This window comes from Equus caballus, chromosome 3 (assembly GCF_041296265.1).
Source record: "Equus caballus isolate H_3958 breed thoroughbred chromosome 3, TB-T2T, whole genome shotgun sequence".
NCBI lineage: Eukaryota > Metazoa > Chordata > Mammalia > Perissodactyla > Equidae > Equus > Equus caballus.
The window spans coordinates 96,253,877-96,277,781 of record NC_091686.1 but is presented as its reverse complement, the minus strand read 5'-3'; the positions used below and the strand labels follow the sequence as shown (position 1 = coordinate 96,277,781).

The 23,905-nt window shown below is 39.5% G+C and overlaps 1 protein-coding gene, 1 long non-coding RNA gene and 1 pseudogene across 5 annotated transcripts in view; 2 read left to right on the top strand and 1 right to left on the bottom strand.

Annotated features, from left to right (window-relative positions):
* The window catches only part of LOC138923485 (uncharacterized), a 37,575-nt gene extending 15,593 nt beyond the window's left edge, over positions 1-21,982 (bottom strand). Inside the window, exons 1-2 of the long non-coding RNA XR_011437147.1 lie at positions 21,797-21,982; positions 10,196-10,375 (exon numbers count right to left, since the gene is read on the bottom strand). This is a non-coding gene — a long non-coding RNA (uncharacterized lncRNA). The remainder of the gene's footprint in view (positions 1-10,195; positions 10,376-21,796) is intronic.
* Positions 1-23,488, top strand: part of DTHD1 (death domain containing 1) — a 66,440-nt gene extending 42,952 nt beyond the window's left edge. For all 4 annotated transcript variants that reach the window (XM_001495898.5, XM_014738826.3, XM_023638245.2 and 1 more), the window contains 2 exons: positions 17,800-17,857; positions 21,846-23,488. In XM_001495898.5, coding sequence (XP_001495948.4) covers positions 17,800-17,857; positions 21,846-22,165 — 378 coding nt within the window. In that variant the 3' untranslated portion in view covers positions 22,166-23,488. The remainder of the gene's footprint in view (positions 1-17,799; positions 17,858-21,845) is intronic.
* LOC102149604 (uncharacterized) lies at positions 11,245-13,397 on the top strand (annotated as a pseudogene).
* Positions 23,489-23,905: the final 417 nt, after the last annotated feature.

The following is a 23,905-nucleotide window of genomic DNA, read 5'->3' as shown; positions in this document are numbered from 1 at the left end:
GAGAAAATGAGCAAAACTCAGTTAGTCAGAAATAGGATCCCGTATTCTCTTTTGAAAAGTGCTTTGCCCAACAATTTAATCAGAAGAGAATCTTTCTCTTCTCTTTCCCCCTCTTCTTCCTCTTCATCTTCCTCCTCCCTTTTCTTTCCCTTCTTTCCTCTCCTCCTCTTCCCTCCCTCGTACCCTTTCTCCTTCTCTGTGCCTTCTCACCCCTCCTCCTCCTTCCTCCTTCACCCTCTGTCCCTAAAAGGGAAGGTTTTCTCTGCCCAGTGGGCAGTATAAGTAAAGCAGGAATTGTGCACTACATTGTCATATTCCTGTCAATAATCCTTTTACAAAGGAAGCACATATATTCTTGCCTGTTTGGGAAAATTTAACAAAAAAAGTAATTGATGTGTATGTATTCTCTTAAAATTGTAACATTTAATAGGTTGAATATGATGTTCTTTAATTCAAACAATTTCCTACTTCATAAACTCCAACTGTTATTTTTTTCTGTAGCTGTATCAGTCAACAGGTGAATTAACAAATACTAATTAAATGCCTCTTATATATGAGATATTGTGTAGGGCCTAAAAAAATAGTAATATGTACAGGTCAGTCTTAGCTTTCAAGGAAATTACAGTCAAGTTCAGGAAATAAAGCATAAACACTTTAAAAGTTTACACCCTATGAATAGCAGCACAGCATTGTCTGATGTAGCACCGGAAGATGAGATGATGGCCAAAAGGACCGGGCAGGGTTCCGATCTGCTGTAGTCAGGTCACTAGGAGTTGGAATCAACTTGATGGCACTAACAACCAAATAGCTTAAAAGTTATAAAACAATGCAAGAGATAAATAATAATTGAATACAACAATACATTGATATCACAAGACAGGAACTGATGATTAATTGCAAATGAATGACCGAGATGGTAAGTGCTAGGGCATTTCAGAGAAGGGAGTGATTTCTGTGGGCTGAGGTGGTCTGGGGGCACTTCACAGAGCAAGACAGATGTAGAGAATGTTTAGGTTTTGGAGATGAAGAGACAAAGAGGCAATGGGTTCCACACAAGAGGATGGCATCTGCTGAAACTCTGAAGTAGCAAAGCACAAGGTATGTTTCAAGAATGGACAATAAATAGACTTGTTTGGCTGGAGTGGAGGATTTAGAAAAAGCATACTGGAAATAAGTTGGGGAAAGATTATGGAAGGCTTTGAATGCCTTGTTTAGGTAAACCGTATGTCTCTGTGGAATTGTTATAGATGAGGCCTTTTGTCAAAATTTGTCAAAAGAATGTGACTGATTTCATGATATAGAGATCATGAAATGATCATGTGCAAGGTAGGGATTCAAACCAGAGATCCTTAGCATATGTGTAAACAAAAAAAATTTCTCAGCCACTGGTATTCTTCAAATGAGTTTGACCATAACTGAGTGTGGAGAAGTAGGGATCTAGTTAGTTTATAATTAAGCTTATCTTTTAACCTATAAGTAACGGTAAGTCATTGGAAAATTTTAACCAGGGTGTGACATGATCAAATTTTGTTAGCAATATCACTGTGAAAGCCTATAAGGATAAGTTAGAAGAAGATGAGCTTAACAACAGTAAAATAAAGGGCAAATGAAGAAGTTTATGGAAGATATGGTGATGGCCTGATGTAAGACCATGGGAGTAAAGATGGAAAGAAGAGAACAAACAGAGTTGGAGAGAGATTTAGGACTGGGGATCAACTAAAGTTGCAGATAGAATGAATATGTGTGGGGATTGGGAGGAGGAGGATAATGGAGAAAGCCGTGGAGCAGAGGCTTTGGAGGGTGGCTCCCAGGATACCGGTTTGAGCTGTTGTCCTATGATACAACATAGTGCTGCATTGTTTTTACTTTGGAAGTGTTTTACACTTGCATTTCATCTCTACTTTTCCTTGTATTGCCCTTTCCAATAGATGATTGCAACTTTCTCCTGGAGGGCGCATCACTAGCCCCCTTTTCTGCTCTAGGCCACATAACAGACAAGGCGGTTCTTCTCAAAAACAAGTATGATTTTATCACTGTCTCCTAGAACTCCTCAATTGGCATTTTCTCCTAAAATTTCTCAAATGACACTTTCTATCTATTGGTCAAAGTCCAAGCCACTTACCCTGGCATATATGGCCCTTCACAAACCCCCACAGCCCCATCATATTACATTTATCCAGCTAACATCTTTTGCTCCAGTTCCGCTTAAAAATCTCATTTATTTTATACATTATGATCTTAACTGCCTCAGAGGCTTTTGCACAGCTGCCCTTGTGACAGCAATGACTCCACACTTAGCTCCATCGTCATCTCTTTAGAAGAAGCCTTTAAATTCCTCAGGCAGAATTAGGTGTCGCATTGTAACTACAACAGAAACACTTTGAATATATACTAATGTATGGTCTGTTATATTTTTTATTTATATAGCAATAGTGGTAATGATAATAATAACCAATATTTATTAAGTTATTCCTTGATCTTGAGAAAGTATCTTGATAAAGCCTTCACACATATTAACTCATTTACTGAAAAGGTAGGTGATTGACGAAACTGAGGCACAGAGAGGTTTGTTCGAGGGGAAATAACTAAGAATAACAAAGCTGCTATTTGAACCCAAGTTTGTCTGATTGCAGCGGTGGTGCTCCTAACCATTATACCTCCTGTCTCTTTCTGTGACTGAGTTCCCCAGGAATGGGAGCACAGTTCATTCAATTTTGTAATCCTATTTTCTAGTATACATTCAATAATATCTTGCTGAACTATTTTTTGAATAAATGAATGCATGCTGGGAGCATTGATAAAGCAATTGAAGGTAGAGTCTTAATAGCTCACAAAGTTTTACTTCTTTCTTTTCCCATGTAACAGTTAAGTTTAGCAGAAGCTATTCATGCCTTCAAAAGAGTGACTAATGTGGGGATTTCACACAATGTGGCAAGACCTGAGAGGAAGAGGTGGCTATGCAGGCCTTTCCCTAAAACATTCATATCACTCTGTCAGAAAGTCTATTCCTATCAAGTGGCCAAAACACAAAACAAAACAAAAAATCAACAAATTTAAAAAAAAAAAACCTGCTTAGAATATTCTAGAAAGAACACTACTCAGAGTTGAATAGGCACCTTGACACGTCTTCAGAATTGACAAAAACTTGTTGAGATTATAATTTTAAAAAGGAACAATAAAGAGAGGAGTTTGAAGTTTATGTAAGTTCTAACAGTGTAGTGTATCTTTGATTTGTTGAGCTACTTTTAAAATCAATAGCGTCTCCTATATTGCTGCATTTATGGGTCAAAAGCATCTGCTTTTGATGAAATTGCTTGTAATAGTGAGCAAAGTTTTAAGCATATTAACAATAGTTAACATTTATGGACTGCTTGCCAAATGCCAGGCATGTTTGTAGTGTTTTACACACATTATGCCATTTAATTCTCACTGCAACCCCATGTGGTCTGTCTACCGCTTGATCCTTTGGGAGACTAAAAATGAGACTGGAGACATTAATTTAGATACTAGATTTATCTATTCCAGACTGCTTTTGACAACTTTTCTTTGCTGACTTCATATACATTCCATTATTGAGATCCTTGCTTGCTTAATATCTTCAGCCATCCCGGAAAACCTCTTCCTTCTATCTGTTCCAACTCCATAGACAGAGTATCTTGGATTGGTCTATCTGGTTACCAAGGACCTTAAGGCTTCTCTTTTTGTGATTGATGTCTTCAAAGGCAGAGATATTTAATTCCTTCCTCTTGACAAGCCATAATCAGATTGAAGCCTTAAAAAGAGTCATTTTCTAAGAGACATTCAAAAAGATAATGAAGAAACATAACATAAGTTTGGTTGCATTAAAATGTGCATGGGTTTAAAGAAAGAGCTGAGCTAAGCAAAGATATGGATTGGCATTGCTTCTAGGATTGGTAGCAGCCTGCTTTCATTTCCAGAAAACTTAATTTCTAGATTTATCTCCAAGTGAGACACTCTGGGTCAGCTCTTCTTGCTCTAAAGTCAACTCTTATTTTTTCCACAGTAATCTTACTTCTCTGTGGGTTTGTGCTGGTCTTCAGATTTCTCTATGTAGAAGTACTTCCTTTTCTTGTGTGGGTCAAGCATTTTGGCCCATGCCTTCAGGAAGTGCTACACTGACTGTGCAATTATAATAATATCCACCATGAAAACAACATCAGGGTATTTACTGACTAATGCTCGTGTCTTTTCATTTATTTATTTTAAAAGGTTTGTGTGTGTGTGTGGAAATTTTCAAAGGCACACAAAATGAGTGAAAATATACAATGAGCATACATGGGCCCATCACCCATCATTTTTTGCCCTTGGTTAATCTCATACCCTTGGGTTTTCTTTGTTTGAGTATTTTAAAGCAAATCACAGCTATTATATCACTTTACTTATAAATATTTCTGTAGTATGTTTCTCTAAGCGGTAAGGACTTTAAAAAAACATACAACCACAATAACATAGTACACCCAATAAAATCAGTAATTATTACTTAATAGCATCTTCTACATAGATGTTTTATATTCACCTACTAACTCAATTTTCTCTTTTATAGTGAATTTGTTCAAAAAAAAGTCCAAAATATATCCACTCATTGCATTTGGTTTGTGTGTCTCTAGCACTATTTGTTGAATTCTGCGTATAGGTAACATCCTTTACAGACATTATATTAATTGACCCTCACAGCATATTTCAAAGGTAAGAACCAGCATCTCTCACCAGTTAGAGAGTTGAATAAGAGAGTTTAGATGGCTTGCCTCAACTCGCACAACTTCACGGGGTCAGAGGCTGTACTAGGACCCAGACTTTAAAGTCATTCCTTTTTAATGCTGTTCCACCTCCCCCTATTTTTTGAGGAAGCCAGCTCCTGGCTTTCTTGATGTTTGCCACTTTTAACCCTTTGTCATATTGCCTCTCATATCCTTTGCCCCTTTGGGGTTTGGCAAATCTAGATCTTTCAAAGAGCCAGACTGCTTGTACCTTTTGCTGAAACTGAGCTTTGGAACAGAGCCGCCATAGCCTAGGGTGGTGGTTTTCTTGTTATCTTGAACTTTTCAGCTCCTGAGGCAGAAGCAGTCTTTCTCTATTATCTGGGTTTTAAATGTGTAGTCACTCTCTGTCCCATCTACGTAGTGACATCAGCTCACAGCTCCTTGTTTTCTCTTCGTTGATGACATAACTCAGATGCCCTCAAAATATTCTCTATGCTTTTAAAAGAACAAAAATACTTCACATGCATGTTTATAGTAAAAGATATAGATATAATTCCCTGGGCCGGCCCCGTGGCCCAGTGGTTATGCTTGCGCGCTTTGCTTGGGTGGCCCAGGGTTTCGCCCGTTCAGATCCTAGGCACTGACATGACACCACTTATCAAGCCATGCTGAGGTGGCATCCCACATAGTACAACCAGAAGGACCTACAACTAGAATATACAACTATGTACTAGGGGGCTTTAGGGAGAAGAAGAAGAAGAAAAAAAGATTGGCAACATATGTTATCTCAGGTGCCAAACTTTAAAAAAAAAAAAAGATATAGATATGATTCCCAGCAAGTAAAAGGGGATGCTCAGTTATAGTGCTTTTTCCAAAACTCTGGAATTTCAAGTGGTTTTTTTGGGGGGAGGGGTGACAATAACATACCAGCTTTAAATAAAATAGATTGACATGGTGAGGAATTTATTCTCTTTTTAATCCATTTTCTGTTCCTCTGAATAGACCACGGGTTAGTGTTATCATGTTTTCACATCTCTCTAGCACAAAACCTGATCTGATAACAAGCTGAGAACAACTCCCAGGCCCAGTGATCTTGGCTGGCAACAGAATTTAATAATATTGTTTTGTTTTAATTGTATTTCTTTTTAAGGTTTCCATGTGTTTATAAGAGTGAAATTGTTTTTCCACTTATGATTGAAATATGAGTTTCCTTTAAAAATGTACTTGTGTAGGATAAAAAAGTAATTTTAAAGAAAAAATATTGACTAATAACAGCTGTTATGTTGAGCACTTAGTACATACAATGCCCTGTTCTAAGCTACATAATGTGACTCAATGTTTCCTTTAATGGGACGATGAAGCAGGAACTATTCTCATGCCCATTTTATAAAAGAGGAAAGGGAGGCACAAATGGAATGCTTTAAGAACATAAAGTTAATAACTAGTATGGTTAGGAGTTAAATTCCATCCCTCCATCCAAGTCCAGAGCAGTGAAGTTGATGTACGTAAATGGTGAACATGACGCAGGGAGGTACTGGAATGGCTGAGTGGAAGGCCTGCCTTACAACCTTTACTTTACATACCAGTTTTAAATTACAGGTTATAAATAAAGGATCTGCAGTCTTACAAATGTTAGTTTAAATATTATATCTGTCACTTAGTGTGTTTGTTTCTGGTCAAATTATTTTAACACTCAACCTCAGTTTTCTCCTTTGTAAAGTAGGCATAATAGCAACCACCTCATGAGGATATAGATACACTATATACCAAGATTATACAATATACTTTAAGTTGTTAGAGTAATTACTGGGACATGGTAAAAAAAAAAAAAGCTGCTATCATTTTCTGGAGGCAATATTATTTACTGTATAAGTTAGGATTTTAGACAGACCTGGGTTTCAAGATTGGTTCCATGTTGCCTTGGAAAAGTTAGATCTGTGAAGTGAGGATGACAATTCTTCAAACCACTGTTATGGATTTAGAATGAAATAATACAGTTGCACATTTAGCCCAATTCCTGGCATTTATCCTCAGTATTCTCTGAGCTCCCTAGATGTGTGGTTTGGGGTCTGACATTAATTTAGGGAACTTCTTGCTCATTATTATTTCAAATACGTCTTCTCTTCCTTTCTGTCTTTTCCTTCTGGAATTCCCATTACATGTATGTTTTTTGTACTTGTTCTGTAGTTCTTGGAATGTTCTGTTTTTCTCTGTCTTTTTTCTCTTTGCTTTCCAGTTTTAGAGCTTCTATTGAGGCATTGTCAAGCTCATAAATTCCTCAGCCGTGTCTATCTACTAATAATCTCATCAAAGGCATTCTTCATTTCTGTTACACTGTCTTTCATCTCTAGTATTTCTTTTGGGTTCTTTCTTATAATTTCCATCTCTCTGCTTCCATTCCCCATCTGTTCTTGTGTGCTGTTTCCTTTTTCTGTGAGAGCCTGTAGCATGTAAATCATAGTATTTTAAAATTCCCGGTCTGATACTTCTAACATCTCTATCATATCTGAGTCTGATTCTGATGCTTGCTCTGTCTCTTCAAATTGTGTTTTTTGCCTTTTAGTATGTCTTGTAATTTTGTTTGATAGTGACACATGATGTACTGGGTAAAAGAAACTGCTATAAATAGGTCTTTGGTGATGTGGTGGTGAGGTACAGGGGAGGAGATGTTCTATTCTACAGTCCTGTGATGAGGTCTCAGTCTTCGGTGAGCCTTTACCTCTGAACTATGAACTTCACATATGATTCTCAGTCCCTGCCTCCCCCACCCCTCCGCCCCTTCATGGGGACAGGATGGCTAGAGGGGCCTGGAGTTGGTATTTCCCTTCCCCCAGGTCAGTTAGGCTCTAACCCCAGCAGATTAGGCTCTGGTTAAACAGTTTCTTCTGAGGGCAGGACTGGTTAAGAAAAACAGAATGCTCTGGTGTGTTTCAAAGTGGTTCCCTTTCCCCTCTCACTGCCAGAAGCACATGGGGATTTTTCTCAGATATTCACTATGAAAACCTGGTTGAGCTCCAGGAAGTAAAATTCACAAAAGTATGGGAACTTCCCCCATGACTAGGTCCCCCCAGGAATTTTTAACCCTCAGACTTGTCCACACCCAGCCGCCTGCAATTTGTCAATTACAGTTCCAGTTTCCTTCTCTGGCCTGGTTCCCGCCGTGGTTTGTGCTTGTGGGTTTCTGCTCTGGTAACTTGTCATTCTCCCCCCTGTTGCTCTCTTCAAATTTGGGGCAGAGGTTTGCGCTGTGACCTTACTGCTCTGACAGATCTAAAGAGAGTTGTTGATTTTTCACTTCGTTCTGCATTGTACTTGTTAGCACAGAATGGGAACTTCCAGTCGCTTGCAGCCTGACTGGAAACCGGAAGTCTAGCCCAGTTCTTCACACCAGTATGTCCTCACTCAACACTGATATATGCTCTTATTTGATTTGTAGTTATGCAGCACAAAGTTTTCATGCTAACATTAATCTTTTGTAACAGCTTACTTCTTTGATCAATATTCTAACTTATTTACAATGTAAACCATTAAGAATTTTGTAGAAGTTGTACTTTATAAAGATTGAGAATATACAGTTTACTATTATGATGCAATAAATGAACTCAAGTTAAACAAATGGCAACTATTACTTAGTTGGAGAGGCCTCTGCAAAATAAATACAGAGTAAATAGTGAAGACGTACTTAGTTATGCTATCTTAAAAGCTTCTGGTAAAATGTGTGCTAAAGATACACAGAAATATGCTAATTATATATGCTTCCTTGCTCTATTATTATTCATACCACTTTCACTTGCATATCTTCTAACTACAGAATAAATGATCTATTTACCAGAAAAAAAATCTACAATAAGTGTGTGGAGTGGGAGGAATGTGGATGAATGTGGATGGAGGAGTTGCTGGCACAAGAGATTATAATAATTACCTGTGAAAATCTCTTTATGCATAAATGCCTTAGGGTAAATGATAAAAAATAATAATGTCAGCAGAGCATTTTTGTTGTTGTTGATCATATTGCACTGACGTTTGGCATCCACGTTAGAGGGTACTTCAAGTGTCAGAAAATCCTTAGCATGTTACTTTACACAAAATTGGTTCTTCAATAGAGACCTCAAAAACTAGTACGGAGGTAGAAATTTAAGGGGAAAAATCTGCCACTTGTTATTTCCATATCTGCCAAATAGCAATAGTATTATTGTGGGTACCATTGAAATTAGTGAGCACTTGTTACAACTTAAATTTAAAATTTAAAATGAGGTGTTGCTCTAGGAGTCAAGGATCTCATCATTTTATGTCATTGTTTCCAGTGAGCACTTAAACAGCCGTGTGAAATTGTGGGAAGGATTTATAATTTTTTCTTTTTCCCTTTTTTTGTTCTACTTTCTCTCCCCAAATCCCCTAAGTACATAGTTGTATATTTTAGTTGTGCGTGCTTCTAGTTGTGGTATGTGGGACACGGCCTCAATGTGGCCTAATGAGCGGTGCCATGTCTGCGCCCAGGATCCGAACCGAAGAAATCCTGGGCCGCCAAAGCAGGGCGCGGGAACTTAACCACTCGGCCACAGGGCTGGTCCCCTTTTTTTTTTCTTTTTTCTTTGAGGAAGATTAGCCCTGAGCTAACTACTGCCAGTCCTCCTCCCCCCCCTTTTTTTTTTTTTTTTACTTTATATTAGTTTTTATGGATTCTTGTGGTGAGCCCTGTAGGAATTTCAGCCCATTATCTTTTCTGAATTCCCAAATTTAACCCATGTTCATTCTTTTAGGTTGAGAAGGGGGCACAATGATGACATGAGGTTACCAAACAAATCAGCCCTAAAGCCGACCCATAATGGCAGTTGTTTGCACTGCATTGTTTTTCCCTTTTTTTCGTGCACATGTTTCTAGAGTGAGGTTAACTTAGTTAACTCCAGTACCATCTGAAGCTCCTCGAAAGCACATTATAATGAAAGTGAGTCCCAACCAAAGCTAAAATACTGAGCTTCTTTCTAGGACTTGTGAGAGGCTAGACGGTCACGAGTGGCTGAAGCCGGGTCTACTGTGATACCCCAGGGCAGGAAGGGTGTCCAGTGCTGTTACGTCATGGTAACACTTGGATCACACCTTACCATACATAAGGCTGTACTTACAAGGATTAGCTCTAGTCACAAACGGATCTTTGGACAATCATCTATGTACCGGAATTTGAGAGGTGTAGAAAGCCTCTCTGCCTGAAAAATGAGACTCTAGAACTGTCAAGACTTGTGTGACAAAGACAATTGAGGGACTTTTATTGAGTACCCACTATGCACAAGAAACTGAACTAATCTTTTCCATATTATTTCATCTAAAATGCATTACCTATTTTATTTCATTTAAAGCTCACTACAAACCTAGGAAGTCGGTAAGATAATGATAGTGATTTTAAAGTTTAGGAAACTGAGGCATGAATTGCCTCAGGAGTCAAGAATTGACAGCGTGGGGTTTAAGTTCAGCCTTACCTGAGTCCACATGCTCAAGCAGCCTCGTAGTAGGGGAAGAATCAGCTTGGGAGTTAATCCCAGTGGCTTCCGCCCACTTCTCCCTCGCTTACTCACTCTGAGGGCTCTCCGTGAGATCCAGCCACCCTTGAGCCTTGATCTTCTCACTCAGCAGAGAGGAAATGGTAAGAGCGCCTTCATCTTCCTCACAGTATTTTTAGGAAAGACAGATGAGATAACCAAGAAGAAAACAATTTGTAAATAACTCTGAAGCAGGCTCAATTCAGAGAGTTTCAGACATGCCTGGTACGTGGATGCTGAGGATCTACCAGCCCAGAAGATTAACTGCATGGAAGCTGAGGTGCTTTCTGGGATAAGAAATTAACCTGTGTTCACTGCTGAGTCTGAAATAACTAACTACAGGAGATATGACTTGACAGAATTCTCTTTGCAGGGGCGTCAGGGTGGGTCTGCCTAAAAACATACACATATTTATATATGTTGAATATACAGATATATTTTATTGAATACATATTAAATATTTGTAATATATATTTAAGCATGTATTTATATATTATATACTTATATATTTAAATACTTACATATTTATTATGTAATATAATATATTAATTATATATTATATAATTAATATAATTAATTAATAATATATAATTAATATACTTACATATTATTATATATTTACATACTTATATATTTAAATATATATTTATTTAAAGCATAATACATATTAATATATATATAAAGCATAGAGGCCATGGGGTGTCTAGAATAGACTGCTATAGTTATTAGTGAAATCTGCCTCTCAGTTCAGCCCCTTGGATGCATGACTATGTCCTAAGGGAAAAAGTTTAAAAAACAGAAGACCTATTTCATTAAGCTCTGTGATCCATCAGGGCACAGCCACTATTACTCTAGTGTCACTTAACACAAGGGGTAAGGAGCCACTTCCTTCATTCTATCACATTTTACCTCACAACTTACATGCCAGGAGAGCTTAGGGCAACCACTAATGGAGAATTGCTTTGCTTGGGAGAAAAGTGGGAGAGACCATGAGCTCCCTATGGAGCAGGTCAGAATGGTATGGCTGCTGGCAGGATCCAGTGGAACAGTGGTGGGGTAGCAGCCGAAACAAACCTGTGGTAACCACTGATGTTGAACAACTGTGCTTATATGGTATCTCAGGAGTGAATGTGGAGCATGGTAGAAACCATCACGGCTCACTGCATGGTACTGCACATAATAGACTACATGCAGACACAGGAAGGGAAACTGTTGTGCCCACAAAAAGAGCATGGATGGCTGCATTGCCTGGCCGAGCATTGTGTGGTAACTGGTGGAACTGTGTGAACACCAAGAGAGTAAGGCCCATGGGACTGCCAAAACACTTGGAGAGGATTTTGCCAGAAGCTGGAGATTCTGCATGAGGAGGTGTGCATCACAGCCAGGTCATCTGTGTGACACCTGTGAGGTAATCTATGAGTTAGAAATTATTATTTTACTGTGTCCCTATAGTATTAGGTATGTAAGAAGCAATCAGAATTCACTTTGGTCCTGACACGATACTGGAAATCTTCATCATTTTTTTTTGATAAAGATGTTTCTTTCATTTTCCCATGCATTCATCGGTATACATTTGAGGTGTAAGTTGATAACTGAAGTAAGTCTTAGTTGATAGTGTTTTTCTAAGTGCAGCCCCCATACTTAAGTTTCAGAATCACACAGTTTGCTTTGTTTTAAAAGTGGCCTTATCTGAGTCCAATTGAATCAGAGTGTGAGCTTACTTTTCTACCTTTTTCTCAAGATTCATTTTCATGAACACTAAGGTTTGAGATCTACTGCTTTATTTTCTCAGAGAGTAGAAGATAAAACACGTTGCCAAGACAGTGGTGGGCAGGGGTGAAGTAGAAGTCTTGCAAAGAGTGGTAAAGATTTGAAATATCTTCTGTAGGGAACAGTAGGAGACATCTTCAGGGATGCATACAAATACCACTGAGCAGTCCTGGGGCCCACTGAGCCTGCAGACCTGAAATTTGTGGGGATGAGAATCCTCACGGGTATCCAGGGAGGGGTTCCATGGCTCTCAAGTATTTATTGAGGATATGTTGTGGCAACCATGTGTAAATATAACTATTGATATGAAAGAAGACAGAAAAGGATACAATAGGTTCTACCAGCAGTGCATTCATAAAGAGGTTTAAAAAAATGGTTAAAGACAATTTAGGTGATAAAAACAAACTTTATTTAACACCTCATGAAGTGAACAATCTCCTTTTGAAGAACCGCAAAATGGGACAGAAGGCAAGAAGCTTTAATAGGATGAATAAAGAACAAGGAAAGGACTAATAGAAAATACCTGATTGGCTGGGGCCACATAGTCAACCTTGTTTGGGGTGAGAAAGCCCAGAGCTGGCTTGGCATTTGGGGACTGGCTGACTGGATACACTGCATTCACGAAAGTTATCTAAGTTTCGGTTTGCTGATGTGGCACCCCAGGCAGGAGAGGCTCCATTTTGGGCCTAGAAAGTTATTTCAACAGAGGCACAACCTTTTGTGAAAGGAGCCACAACATGCCGAACTCTGGTTAACGGCTGGGTCTCCAATTTGTCCACTGCTTCTCTGTTCGCGTCCGTACTGTGTTCCCAAGTAGCAGGAAAAAGGCAGCCCTTGGACATCGTTGAACTGGGAGAATCAGAGGAAGAGGAAGTGCCGGAGCCTGAAAAAGATTTCTAGCAGTTCCTGCCTCCAGATATCAGTGAGATAACAGGAGAATATTGTGCCTTGCACTCAAGTGCACAGGAAAGTGTATGTGTGGAATAGGAACAAGTTGTAGGAGATGGAAGATATTCTCATCCAAATAAAAAGCCAGCTGTAAGCCTTGGAGGAAAGTCCTCTGAATCATATTTAGAATCCAAACAATGGAGTTGAGGGCACAGTGACCAAAAAGAGTGAGAAGGCTGAGGAGAAGGCCAAGGAGATTGGGAAAATGGCAGAGGTGCTGGTCGACCTAGTCCGTTGGACAGAGAAAAGCAATTGTCTTGAAGGAGGGTTGGTGGTTTACAGCCAAAGGAATCTGCTAAACTGATGGAGATTGTCTGACACTCTCCAGAAGCTGAAACCAGAGAACCTTCTGTTTTCTTTCTCTCTTTTTTTTTGTCTACATGCTGTACTCACTTACTCTATGTTTCTGTGATGATCAGTGGTTGATGACCTCATATGAATTGTGACTGTTAAATGTTTTTGTTTGAGGAAGTAATTTTTATTTGGAAAATGCTCTCACATATGAGAATTAAGGCCTAGAATGTAAGCTTTTGCACCAGTCACCTTTGTTCCTGGGCTTTGGTTATTTTTAAAATTGAGGTGATTTGGTCTTTCTTGCATGACCAGATAGCTCCCTGGACCTTCTGGTCTATGTATGACACATGAGACTCAGAGCTGGAGTTCTCCAACTCTGGAGCTGCGGAAGGAGCTGCATTACTTCTAGAAGAGGACTCCATGCAGTAACTGCTAAAGAAGCTGAACAAGGGACCAGATTTCCACTGGGAATGTGATGCGCCTGACTTGGCTAGGACTGATGAATCAGAAGAGAGGGTGGAGGATGGTATTGTCTGTATTTGGGATTTTAACTTCTGTGTGGGACCAAACGAGGAGAGATGTCTTTTGTTCAAGACTTAAATTTTATCTGGGACAATATCTGACGTAACCTGTCTGGTCAGTTTCTTTGGACAACTTAACTCATGGAACCTAGAATAACAAATGAGATCTTGGTGTTCTGTACAAGTCGAGGTAATAACCTGATGCATTTCAGAGGATTCTGGGCATAAAATAAAAGAGATATTTGCCAAGGCCCCTGAAGGGCAGGGAAAGTAAAGTGAGGACTGTCTATGTTGGACCCTACACTGCACAGGGAATAGGTATCTTCAAGCTTCATAAGTTGTCCAGCTATAAGTTTGTTTGAGTAGCAGACTTGACAAGTATTTAAGGTCAAAAGATCCTACTATGAGGGAAAAACATTACCATGTTAATAAAAGTATTAATTTGCTTGAAAAAGAAAGGATACAATAAAGTATTGAAAGCCTAGTTGGGGAGGGAAAACAGGCACATATGAATGGCATTATTAACAGTACAAGACAATGTTAAGGTAAAAGATAAGTTGAATGATAGTTCATAAATTTCAAAGTAAGAAACCAGAGACCAGAGTAGTTGATAAAAGAGGTGGAATTTGACCAGTGCCTTGAAAATATGATAGGATTTGAAGGAGGAGATCATTCAAGTCAAGAGAAGATATCATCACATCAACTAAACAATTTTTACTACCCTATGTGTACAATACCATGTCAGGCATTGTGAAGAATTGATACAGGAACAAGACACATTATTGGTCCTCAAAGAGATTACAGTTTAACAAGTTGAGCCATGATCATGGCTGGCTCTTGGAGTGCTGAAAAGACCCAACAAAGGGATATTTTTGGAGGTGCCATGGCAAATAATGTCGGGTAATATAAGAAATGTGTCCAAGTCCAGTTTTTTCAGGTTGCACACCAAAGATGAAACTAGCACATGTATGAGCTCAACTGAAAAATGGTTTGCTTATTTTTAAGAATTCAATAACAGGGTTGTATGAAGGCAGTACGGAAAGAATAGTCAGTAACTGAAGGAGTCTTAACTACAATAACTTGTAAAACTCAAGACACAATATCCCTTTCGAGTCTAAGTGGCTGTCTTTGGTTCCAATTTTTTTAACCACTTCCAAGTCAATGAAGCCTGGGTTATGCTTAGCAGCATAAATAAGGCACATCTGTACATATCTGAATTTTTTATGCTTTTTCACTGATGCCCTTGGGGGGCTTACAGTGAAGGGAAAACTGTCCCATAAGCCCCTCCACCTCCTTTTACCAGGTAGATATGTATTGGGGAGACAGTTCACAGAGAGCTTGAGAGCCAGGTGTAGATTTGCCAAACAATCTTCCTGAGCAGTAACATGTTGAAAGTGACCTTTAAGAAACTGTATTCAGCCAAATAAAATATACAACGTTAATATAAAAGCAGGTTCCTTGAGAGGAATAACAAACCATCCTTTAACAAATGGTAGAACCTGAGAAGATGCAACAGAATAGGACCTTTTGATTGAAAGAAGGAAAGAGAGGACAGTAGGGACAAATTAGAGCCAGTCCCACCAATGAAGGCATCCATGGGGCCACATGCAGACACTGGTAATCTGTGGGAGGGGACATACATAGGACAAGCAGAGGCTAGCAGAGGCTCCCCTGTTTGGCTTGGAGATGACCCTGAGCACCAGTGAGATTTAAAAGGTAGAGCACAAGGCAAAAATAGTGCATGGATGAAAATCATTCAAAAAAGGAAGAAAGAGGGGAAAGAGAAGGGGGATTGAAAGTCCCTGATGAAGAGGCCATGTGGAGACCAGCATACTGCCTGAAAGTCTAAAAGAGCCAGGGATTTCCTGTGCCTCCACGATGCACTGCTTCTACAGCTGTGCACCAGAATTTTCTTGTATGTGGAAAAATACATATATTTAAACACTAGAACACTCTGAGTGCATCAAGACGCCCTGAGACATTTGTGAAGAGAGAATGACTGGTGGGGGTGCGGGGGGCGGTGAGAATGATTTCTACAAAGAAAAAAAATTCCAATGTGTTTTTTTTGTCCTAGGCTGAATCCAGGCCACATGTCCTTTGATGGGAATGATAGACTCCACTGCACTATTTAAATTGGTGTTTCTCTCTCATTTTTTTTTTTTTTTTGAGAGGTTTAAGTACATAGTTGATGCCTTGAAAATCCTATGCCCTTATTTTCCAGTGCTACAGAATTAATATTCTTGAACTTATGCTGTTCTGATGTTGTTTCTTAATCTCCTCCCATTAAAACTTCTCAATGTAAGTTTTATATACATGTTTATGTAACATCTATGACAAGAATATCTACAAAATATGGTATTCAGATTTAATCAGCTTGTATTGAGTACTCCCTGTGAACCAGGCAGTGTGCTGTGCAATAGCATAGAGCACATACGTCATCCTTCTATTGTTGCTGTGAAGTAGGCTTTTAAAAAAATTATTTATTCACAGGAAGTTGCAAAATATAGTACAGAGAGGTCTGTGTATTCTTGACCCAGTTTTCCTCAGCGGTATATCTTACCTAACTATAGTACAACATCAAAACCAGGCAGTTAACATTGATCCATTGTGTGTGTGTAGTTCTCTGAGATTTTATCACATGTGTAGAATTGTGTAACCACTGCATTCGAGATAAGAACTATTCTATCACTGCAAAGATCTCCCTTGCGCCACCCCTTTATCCGCATCCACCGCCATTCCTAATCCATGGCAATCACGAATCTGTTTGACATCTTTGTAGTTCTATAATTTCAACAATGTGACATAAATGGAATCAGAGAAGATGTGACCTTTTGAGACTGGATTTCTCACTCAGCACAATACCCTGAGGTCCACGCAAGATGTTGCACGTACCAATGATTTGTCCTTTTTATTCCTGAATAGCATCCCATAGTGTGGATGTACCATAGTTTGCTTAACCATTCACCTGTTGCAGAAAATTTTAGTTGTCTCCAGTTTTTGGTGATTACAAATAAAGCTGCTATGAACATTTGTTTGCAGGTTTTTGTGACATTTTTTTTTTTATTAAATTGCTTTTCAGAGCTAAGACTAAATAAGTTATCCAGAGCACTGTGCAGATTTCCAAACCCAGATGTTTTTACTTTATCTCCTGTGCTGTTTCCATGATCCCATATTAACCAAGAACCAATTGTTCTGCAGAAAGTGTTGAAAAGTAATGATTACATATTTGACTTTTTTTTTTTTTTTGAGGAAGATTGGCCCTGAGCTAACATCTGCTGCCAATTCTCCTCTTTTTGCTGAGGAAGACTGGCCCTGAGCTCACATCCATGCCCATCTTCCTCCACTTTATATGTAGGACGCCTGCCACAACATGACGTGCCAAGCAGTGCCGTGTCCGCACCTGGGATCTGAACCGGCAAACCCCAGGTCGCCAAAGCAGAACGTGTACACTTAACCGCTGCACCACTGGGCAGGCCCCTGACTACTTCTTGATAAAACATTGGTTTCAGAATAATATCTGCTCAAAACTTGATTGCTTTTAGCATTATGGATGCACATTGATTCACTCATTTATTCACCACAACTATTATTTGAGTACCCATTAGGTGCAGGCCCTGTGCCGAGCGTCGGTCGAAGCAGGTGCCTGCCACATGTGGACTTTAACAAAATACTGTTTGCTGCATAGAGGTAGCTTGCTCCATGTTCGATGATTTTAACAGTTTTAAATTTTAGTTGGAAAATGTTTATTCAGAGTTAATGTGACTGCTATAATAATATTTCAATGTGTATTCTTAAATTTAAATTTGCTGAAAGATTTGGGTTAATATATTTTGCCTTATCTTAGGAAAGCAATTGCTGAGCATGCATGTACAAATACACAATCTAATTTTGTAAGGTGTGCAATTGAGTACTTCTTTCAAACAGGGGTATGGGTCAGATGGATTTTCATTTATAGCTTGTTCACAAATTAATGATTTCTTCTGCTTATTCTATGTCCCTTTCTTCCAATAGCATGAAAAATTAATCAACCATCCACAGAGAACCAAAAGAATTTCTACAGATCCTCTGGGTAAGGAGTATTTGCTGTGTCCTCATTACAGTGGTGCCCTTTTTCTCCTCTATTTTGTATTTTATGTGAATCTTTTAAGAAAAAAGAACAGAGAACTTTGCAATTAAGCAACCGTTAGGTTTATCAGCCTAATAATTGAATTTTCCTTCAGAAGCCATACACATATAGTCTAAATCATTCTCAAATATGGATGTAATTAAAACTGTTACTAAAATCTACAAGAAATATGAATGCTACTATTATTTTACTAAGATAACTAGTAGTTGCTTAGTTTAGTAAACAGACAACTATAGCTGGTTCTGAAATATGGACTATTAAGTTGTAAATCTTAAAGTGTGGTCAATTCAAGTCTACATATGAAGGCAATAGAGCTATATTGGTATGAAACCACAAAGGAAACGTAATGTTTGATTGTGGTTATGTGTAATTCAATTACATAAATAGGATGCAGATTTCAGGGCAGAATTTGACACTTTTATTCTATTGTAGCCTTTGAAACAATTCATTTTGTGATGTTAATAGTTACTACTGTGATAATTTATTGGTCTTCAAAAGACATCAGTGAGTGTGTTTAGTCAGGCCCATCACTAATGGCATAGCATTCCATTTAGGGGTTATCTTTATGGATTTGTACAGAAAACTTTACTGACTTACATTGGAAGTAAGTAGGATGAGAATGACTCTTAGTGTTAGACACTCTCTCAGAAGCAATAAAACTGTTTTCAAAGAGAGAGCAGATGATGCGGCAAAAACAAAACAAAACAAAACAAAAAAACACCAAAGCTCAAACCCAAACCAACAGCAGCAATAGATGAAATCTCAGCAAGTTTAATGATGTTGTTAACTTTTGAAGAATTCGATGTTTAAATAAAAGCATTCTCACTACCCTTGTCAACAACCACCAGAGAGAACAAGGGTATAATGATCTTTCCAATGCGTGCCAGGAAGTCCTAGGCTGTTACACAGCATGGTCTTGCATGAGCAATGACGTCTGAGTTGCTGCAGGAAGGATGATGGCAGATGAAGTTAGAGCAGGATAAAACTACGAGAAGTTTTAAATGCTAAGGTAAGAAGTTTAGACAATAGGAGGCACTTACAAGAGATTTTTTAACAAGGAACGGATAAGATCAGATTAGCTTTGAAAACTTCTGTTAGTTGTGTGGAAGACAAAAATCAGTCAAATCTGATAGCAGAGATATGAGGTAGGACCTTGTTTTTGCAACACTCCAGAAAGGAGAGGTGGGACAGTAAGGCTGCAAAGTTGGGGAAATGCCTGAGACATGTTTAGAGTTAGGGCCAGTAGGACTTGGGTGCCTGGGATGAGAAATAGGTTTTGTGAAATTTGAATGACATTACACGCTTTAGCTTACTCACCTGAGAGGCCACAGTCACTAGGAAAGTGAATAGAGTGAAGGATCAGGTGGAGAGGGGAAGGCCAAAGTTGATTTTGATTTTGGAAATACGGAGTTGGAATTGACTGTGGTATACGCTGGTAAAGATGATTCGGAGACGAATATTGCAAAGGCTATACCAGAATTTAGGAAAGACAGCCAAAGATGAAGATATAGTAGATCTGGGGTATTTCGCGCAGAGGAGTTGGTTAAGGCAGGAAGAGTTGATGAATTCCTCGAGAGGGGAGGACAGAAACAGAAGAGGCCTCAGAGAGGAAACAGTAGCTCAGTAGTATTAGGAGGTAGAGAGTCAGCAAAGGGGAAAGAGAAGGAAGAGGAGAACCAGGCTGGCTGTGGAACCGAAGGGAAGGAATAAAATGCTTTGTGGAAGCCAGAGAAGATGCTGACTGAGAGTCAGTTGCTGTAAGTAGTAATTAGGAGGCCTCTAGGAAGCTTGGAAAGAAGGGCTTCAAGAGCGTTCTAAAAGAGGGCTCAGAACTCCTGAACAAGGGTTTAAGGAGTGAGTTGACTGTGATGAACTCAAGGCATCAAGTTTATATTAGGTGTGGAAAGATTTTATGGTAAAGGGAAGGGAGAGAGAAAGAGGAGAAGAAGCAAGAAAAGAGGAGGCTTGAGTGTGTTTGTAAGGAGCATGGGAAGAACCTGTGGCGACGAGGTGATTAAGGAACAGGCGGGCAGGAAATTACTTGATGAAAAACACGGTGAGGGACAGAATCTGGCGAACACAGAGGAGTGAGGTTTTGTAAGAAAGTGATTTTTGAGATGAAAACAAGGTTATGAGGACTCAGGTCAAATGGCTTGGGTAAAGTTGGAGAAACAGACACTGGCTGAGTGAAACAGAAAGAGAGTGAGATTGGGGCTTAAGGATGGCAGAAAAGTTTAGGGGCACTGCTGTGGAAAACTTTAAGTTGAATTCAGGAAAAAGATTTTTTTAATGGGTTTATAAGCCGCTAAGGGTTCAAATGGTGTAAAAAGTGTAGAGTTTGTTGATCACATTCAGCATAGTTTCATAACCCTGGGCGTCGCAGGAGTTGATTGCAGTGTTTATATAGCAGGATTGGCAATTGACAAACTGAGAACAATGAAAGCCACAGAAGACAACAGATTTTAAGGTGGATGCAACACTATTCTTGATGTTCATGGCTGATCATTAGGAGCGGTATGGGTACAGAGGTATGTGAGATCCAGTAGAGATGACTGGGTGACTGGGGACATCAAAGGAATCATCACTGTATTAGTGATGGGGGCAAGAAACATACTAAGCAGGAGCAAAGGAGCAGAAGCTGTGAAAGTTTAGAGATGGTGGCCAGCAATAATATTGAGAAGCTGAGACCATGGAGGTGGAATAGTTCTGGCTGATGATGAAACATGAGGATTAGCCATGAAAGTTAGTTTCTAATATGGAGTCAAGGCACAGGTCATTGATGCTGACAATATTAAGAAACCCTGTGGTCAGTGGTATGACATTATCAACTGCATTGCTGATGATGTTGCCTGCTGATGGCAGGAGAGAGACGATGTGGATGGGGAGAAGAAGGCCTACCCATGTTGCATGAACATTAAAATGAATACCCTGCGTGATGAAAGCAGGATGTTGACTTGAAAGGGACATTGGAGAGCAAAGATGTGCTTGTTCCATTAAATCAGGTGCAATTTGTGTGAGTAGGTAGCTGGAAGGAATAGTTGAGTAAAAGGTGGCAGACACTTGTTCACACCGGAGCAGGGAAACTGGTGCAGGGGTTAGCATGAGAGTGAGAGACCATGACTGTGATGCAGGCTCGGGCTGGTGGATGGAAAGAGGGAGACAGTAGGGCTTAGGGATTTTACTGAGAGTGATGGATCTGAGTTACACAATGAAAAAATAACCACCAATCAACAACAGAAAAATGGAATCCTGAGTTTAGGTGGTGGACAGGAGTTGCAGGGTAAGGGAAGGGGTATGCTGAACTTAGAGGATATATTCAGAGGTCATGTTTCTGGTTCTAAATAGTCCAGAAGCCAGGAGGAAAGCTGGGGTAAAGGACTTTCCACAGAACTGCTCTTTGGGTAGCGGAGCTTGGTGAGTTTGTGTGTATGTGTAGTCGGGGAGGCGGGTGGTGGTGGTGAGGATTGCCAAGCTGCTGGTATAATTTATGCATCAGATTAGTATTAATTAAGAAAAGGATTTTATGAACCTAAAAATATCCTTTAACTACTCAAAGCATGGTTGGGGACCCCTGCATCAGCATATCATCTGGGAACTTGTTAAAAATGCCAAGTTTTTCCCCCACCGTAGTCCTACTTAACTAGACTATCTGAAGCGGGGCTTAGAAACCGTGTTAACAAGCCCTGCAGGGAAAGTTAAAATTTAAGCATTTCTAACCCTCTCCCATAGTTTAGTTGTCTCAAGAGAAGACCCTAGAAATGGTGGGGATTCAAAGGCTCTTAACTGCCCACCTGGGTGGTCCCAAATCTTTCTAATGCTGAGAGGCCAAAGTGGAAAGCACGCAGATTCCGTGGGAACAAGTGTGGAGGGTTAGATACTCACATCCTCCAGGAAAGAGTCCTCATGCTGCGTGTTCACGTGTGCCTGACAGACGCCCTGTGGGAGAACTTGCTCTACTGGCTGGCGGAGGAGCTCTCGGAAGAAAATGCCGAGTGTCTCTCCTCATCCCTCCCTCTGCGCCGCAGCACCATTCAGCTCATCAAACTGAAGAACCCCGATGATCTCACTGAACAGATCCACGCACTCCTTTGCTCCTGGAAAAAATCACTCCCAAATTCCACCGATAAACTCCGCCTTCTGGCTCGCCATCTCCGCAAGATCGGCAGGAGCGATCTTTCAAAAGAGCTCAAATTCAAGTGGGAAAATAAAGTGTTCACTGAACCACAGCCGTGGTTTGCTATGGCAGAGTAATGCCAGCTTGCTCCTTCTTTTGCCCTAGAAAAAGGTCAGAGTTGGTTTTAAGATTGTTTCTGTCAATATTTTACCAGCAGTTCTCAAGTAATGTTGTTTGAAGTGAATCTTTTTGATTGATGTGCTGTTGAGACAAGCGGAGAAGCACTAATCAGGCCATAAGAAGCATTCCTGGGTTTGAGCGTCCTTCATGGTTCAGAGATGTGTGTTCTGCAAGCATGACTGTCTTGAGTTCAGCCAAACCAAATAGCGTTGTAATCGAGTTTGCCCTGCTTACATTTTAATAGCTGAGGTTGCTTTCTAAGTGAAAAGGAAAGATAATGACATGCAGAATCTCTTTTTTTTATTGCTACCTACATAAAAGTAAACTAGTTATGCAGGATTCCAAGCAACTAATTCACATTATGCGCATACCATGGAGCCCGCAGGTAACAATGAGAAAGAAATTGGGCTGCAGAGCCCTGGTGTGGAAGATGGCAAATCACTTTAAGAACACAGACAAGCTTGATTAAGATTAAAAACAGAGTAACACTTCAACCATTTACTGCCACAAATTTTTCTTTTATTAAAAACGTAGCTTGGAATAGGGAAAATCTCATATTTTAGTATGAGTGAAATGAGAGAGTGCACAGAAAATGAAACATCAGTGAAAGAATTCAGGGCCTTTTTCACCTGCTTAGGAAAACAACCTGCTTTCAAATCAGTTTGGCAGAAACCTTATTACTTAAGCTCTATATGTGCATCGTTAAAAAAACCTACCTGTAAAAATCCCCAAAACTAAAATAAAAAACTAATAATCCCAATGCCCTCTATCATTGATAATCCTGATCCTGTGTAGCATATAAGCTTTGAGACCTTGGAAAGCCTAAAGCACTGGGGCTCCCCAGTGTGATACCCGTGGGGGATTGCTGTTACCAAATTGCTGTTACCAATTCGTTAATGCAAAACCATCGGGGCCTTGACCTGCAAACATCCGTAGTGATTTGTTTATATTATTGAATACCTGAAAATTAATGAAATTGGATGGAACATTAAATATTTATATGGTTTTGAAATGTAAAGACAAGATTTCCTTCTACAAATTAACCAGGGACTTAGATGTCTATTTGGTTATATATTGGAAAAGAGGACTCCAATTTTCCAACACATTCCTATTAAGAAACATTTTGTTAGTCAAGATTTGTATTATTTTTACATGTTTCCAAAAGGTACAATATTTTTCATGTGTCCTTGGAATGAAGGAAACACTGAAATGTTTATTGTTCTTATGACTACAAAATAACAAAAAGGTAAAGAAAATAAAATTCACATCTTCTTCCAAAACTGATTGCCATTATGAATATTTTGGCATATTTTCTTCCAGTTTTTCTTTTTTCCTGGAAGGACATGTTCCTATGTCTGTGTATAGATGTATATAAGCAGTCACCTATGTGCTCACGCGCACACACACACGAATACATATAATCCCCTCACACATATTGCCTCACCCATTCACCTCCTCCGTACTCTCTCCCTCACTCACATTTCCTCACACCCCCTCTCCATGTCCTCATACCCCCGTAAGGACTCTCACTTATTCAAACACACATCCCCTCCCACACACCTCTCACAAACACACTCTTGAACACATACCTACCTCTTACACGCACACAGACTCACATCCACATTCGTCCTTGCGTGTACCCTGTCACAAACACAGGTCCACCCATGTACCTCACTCCCACCTCTCTCATACCCACT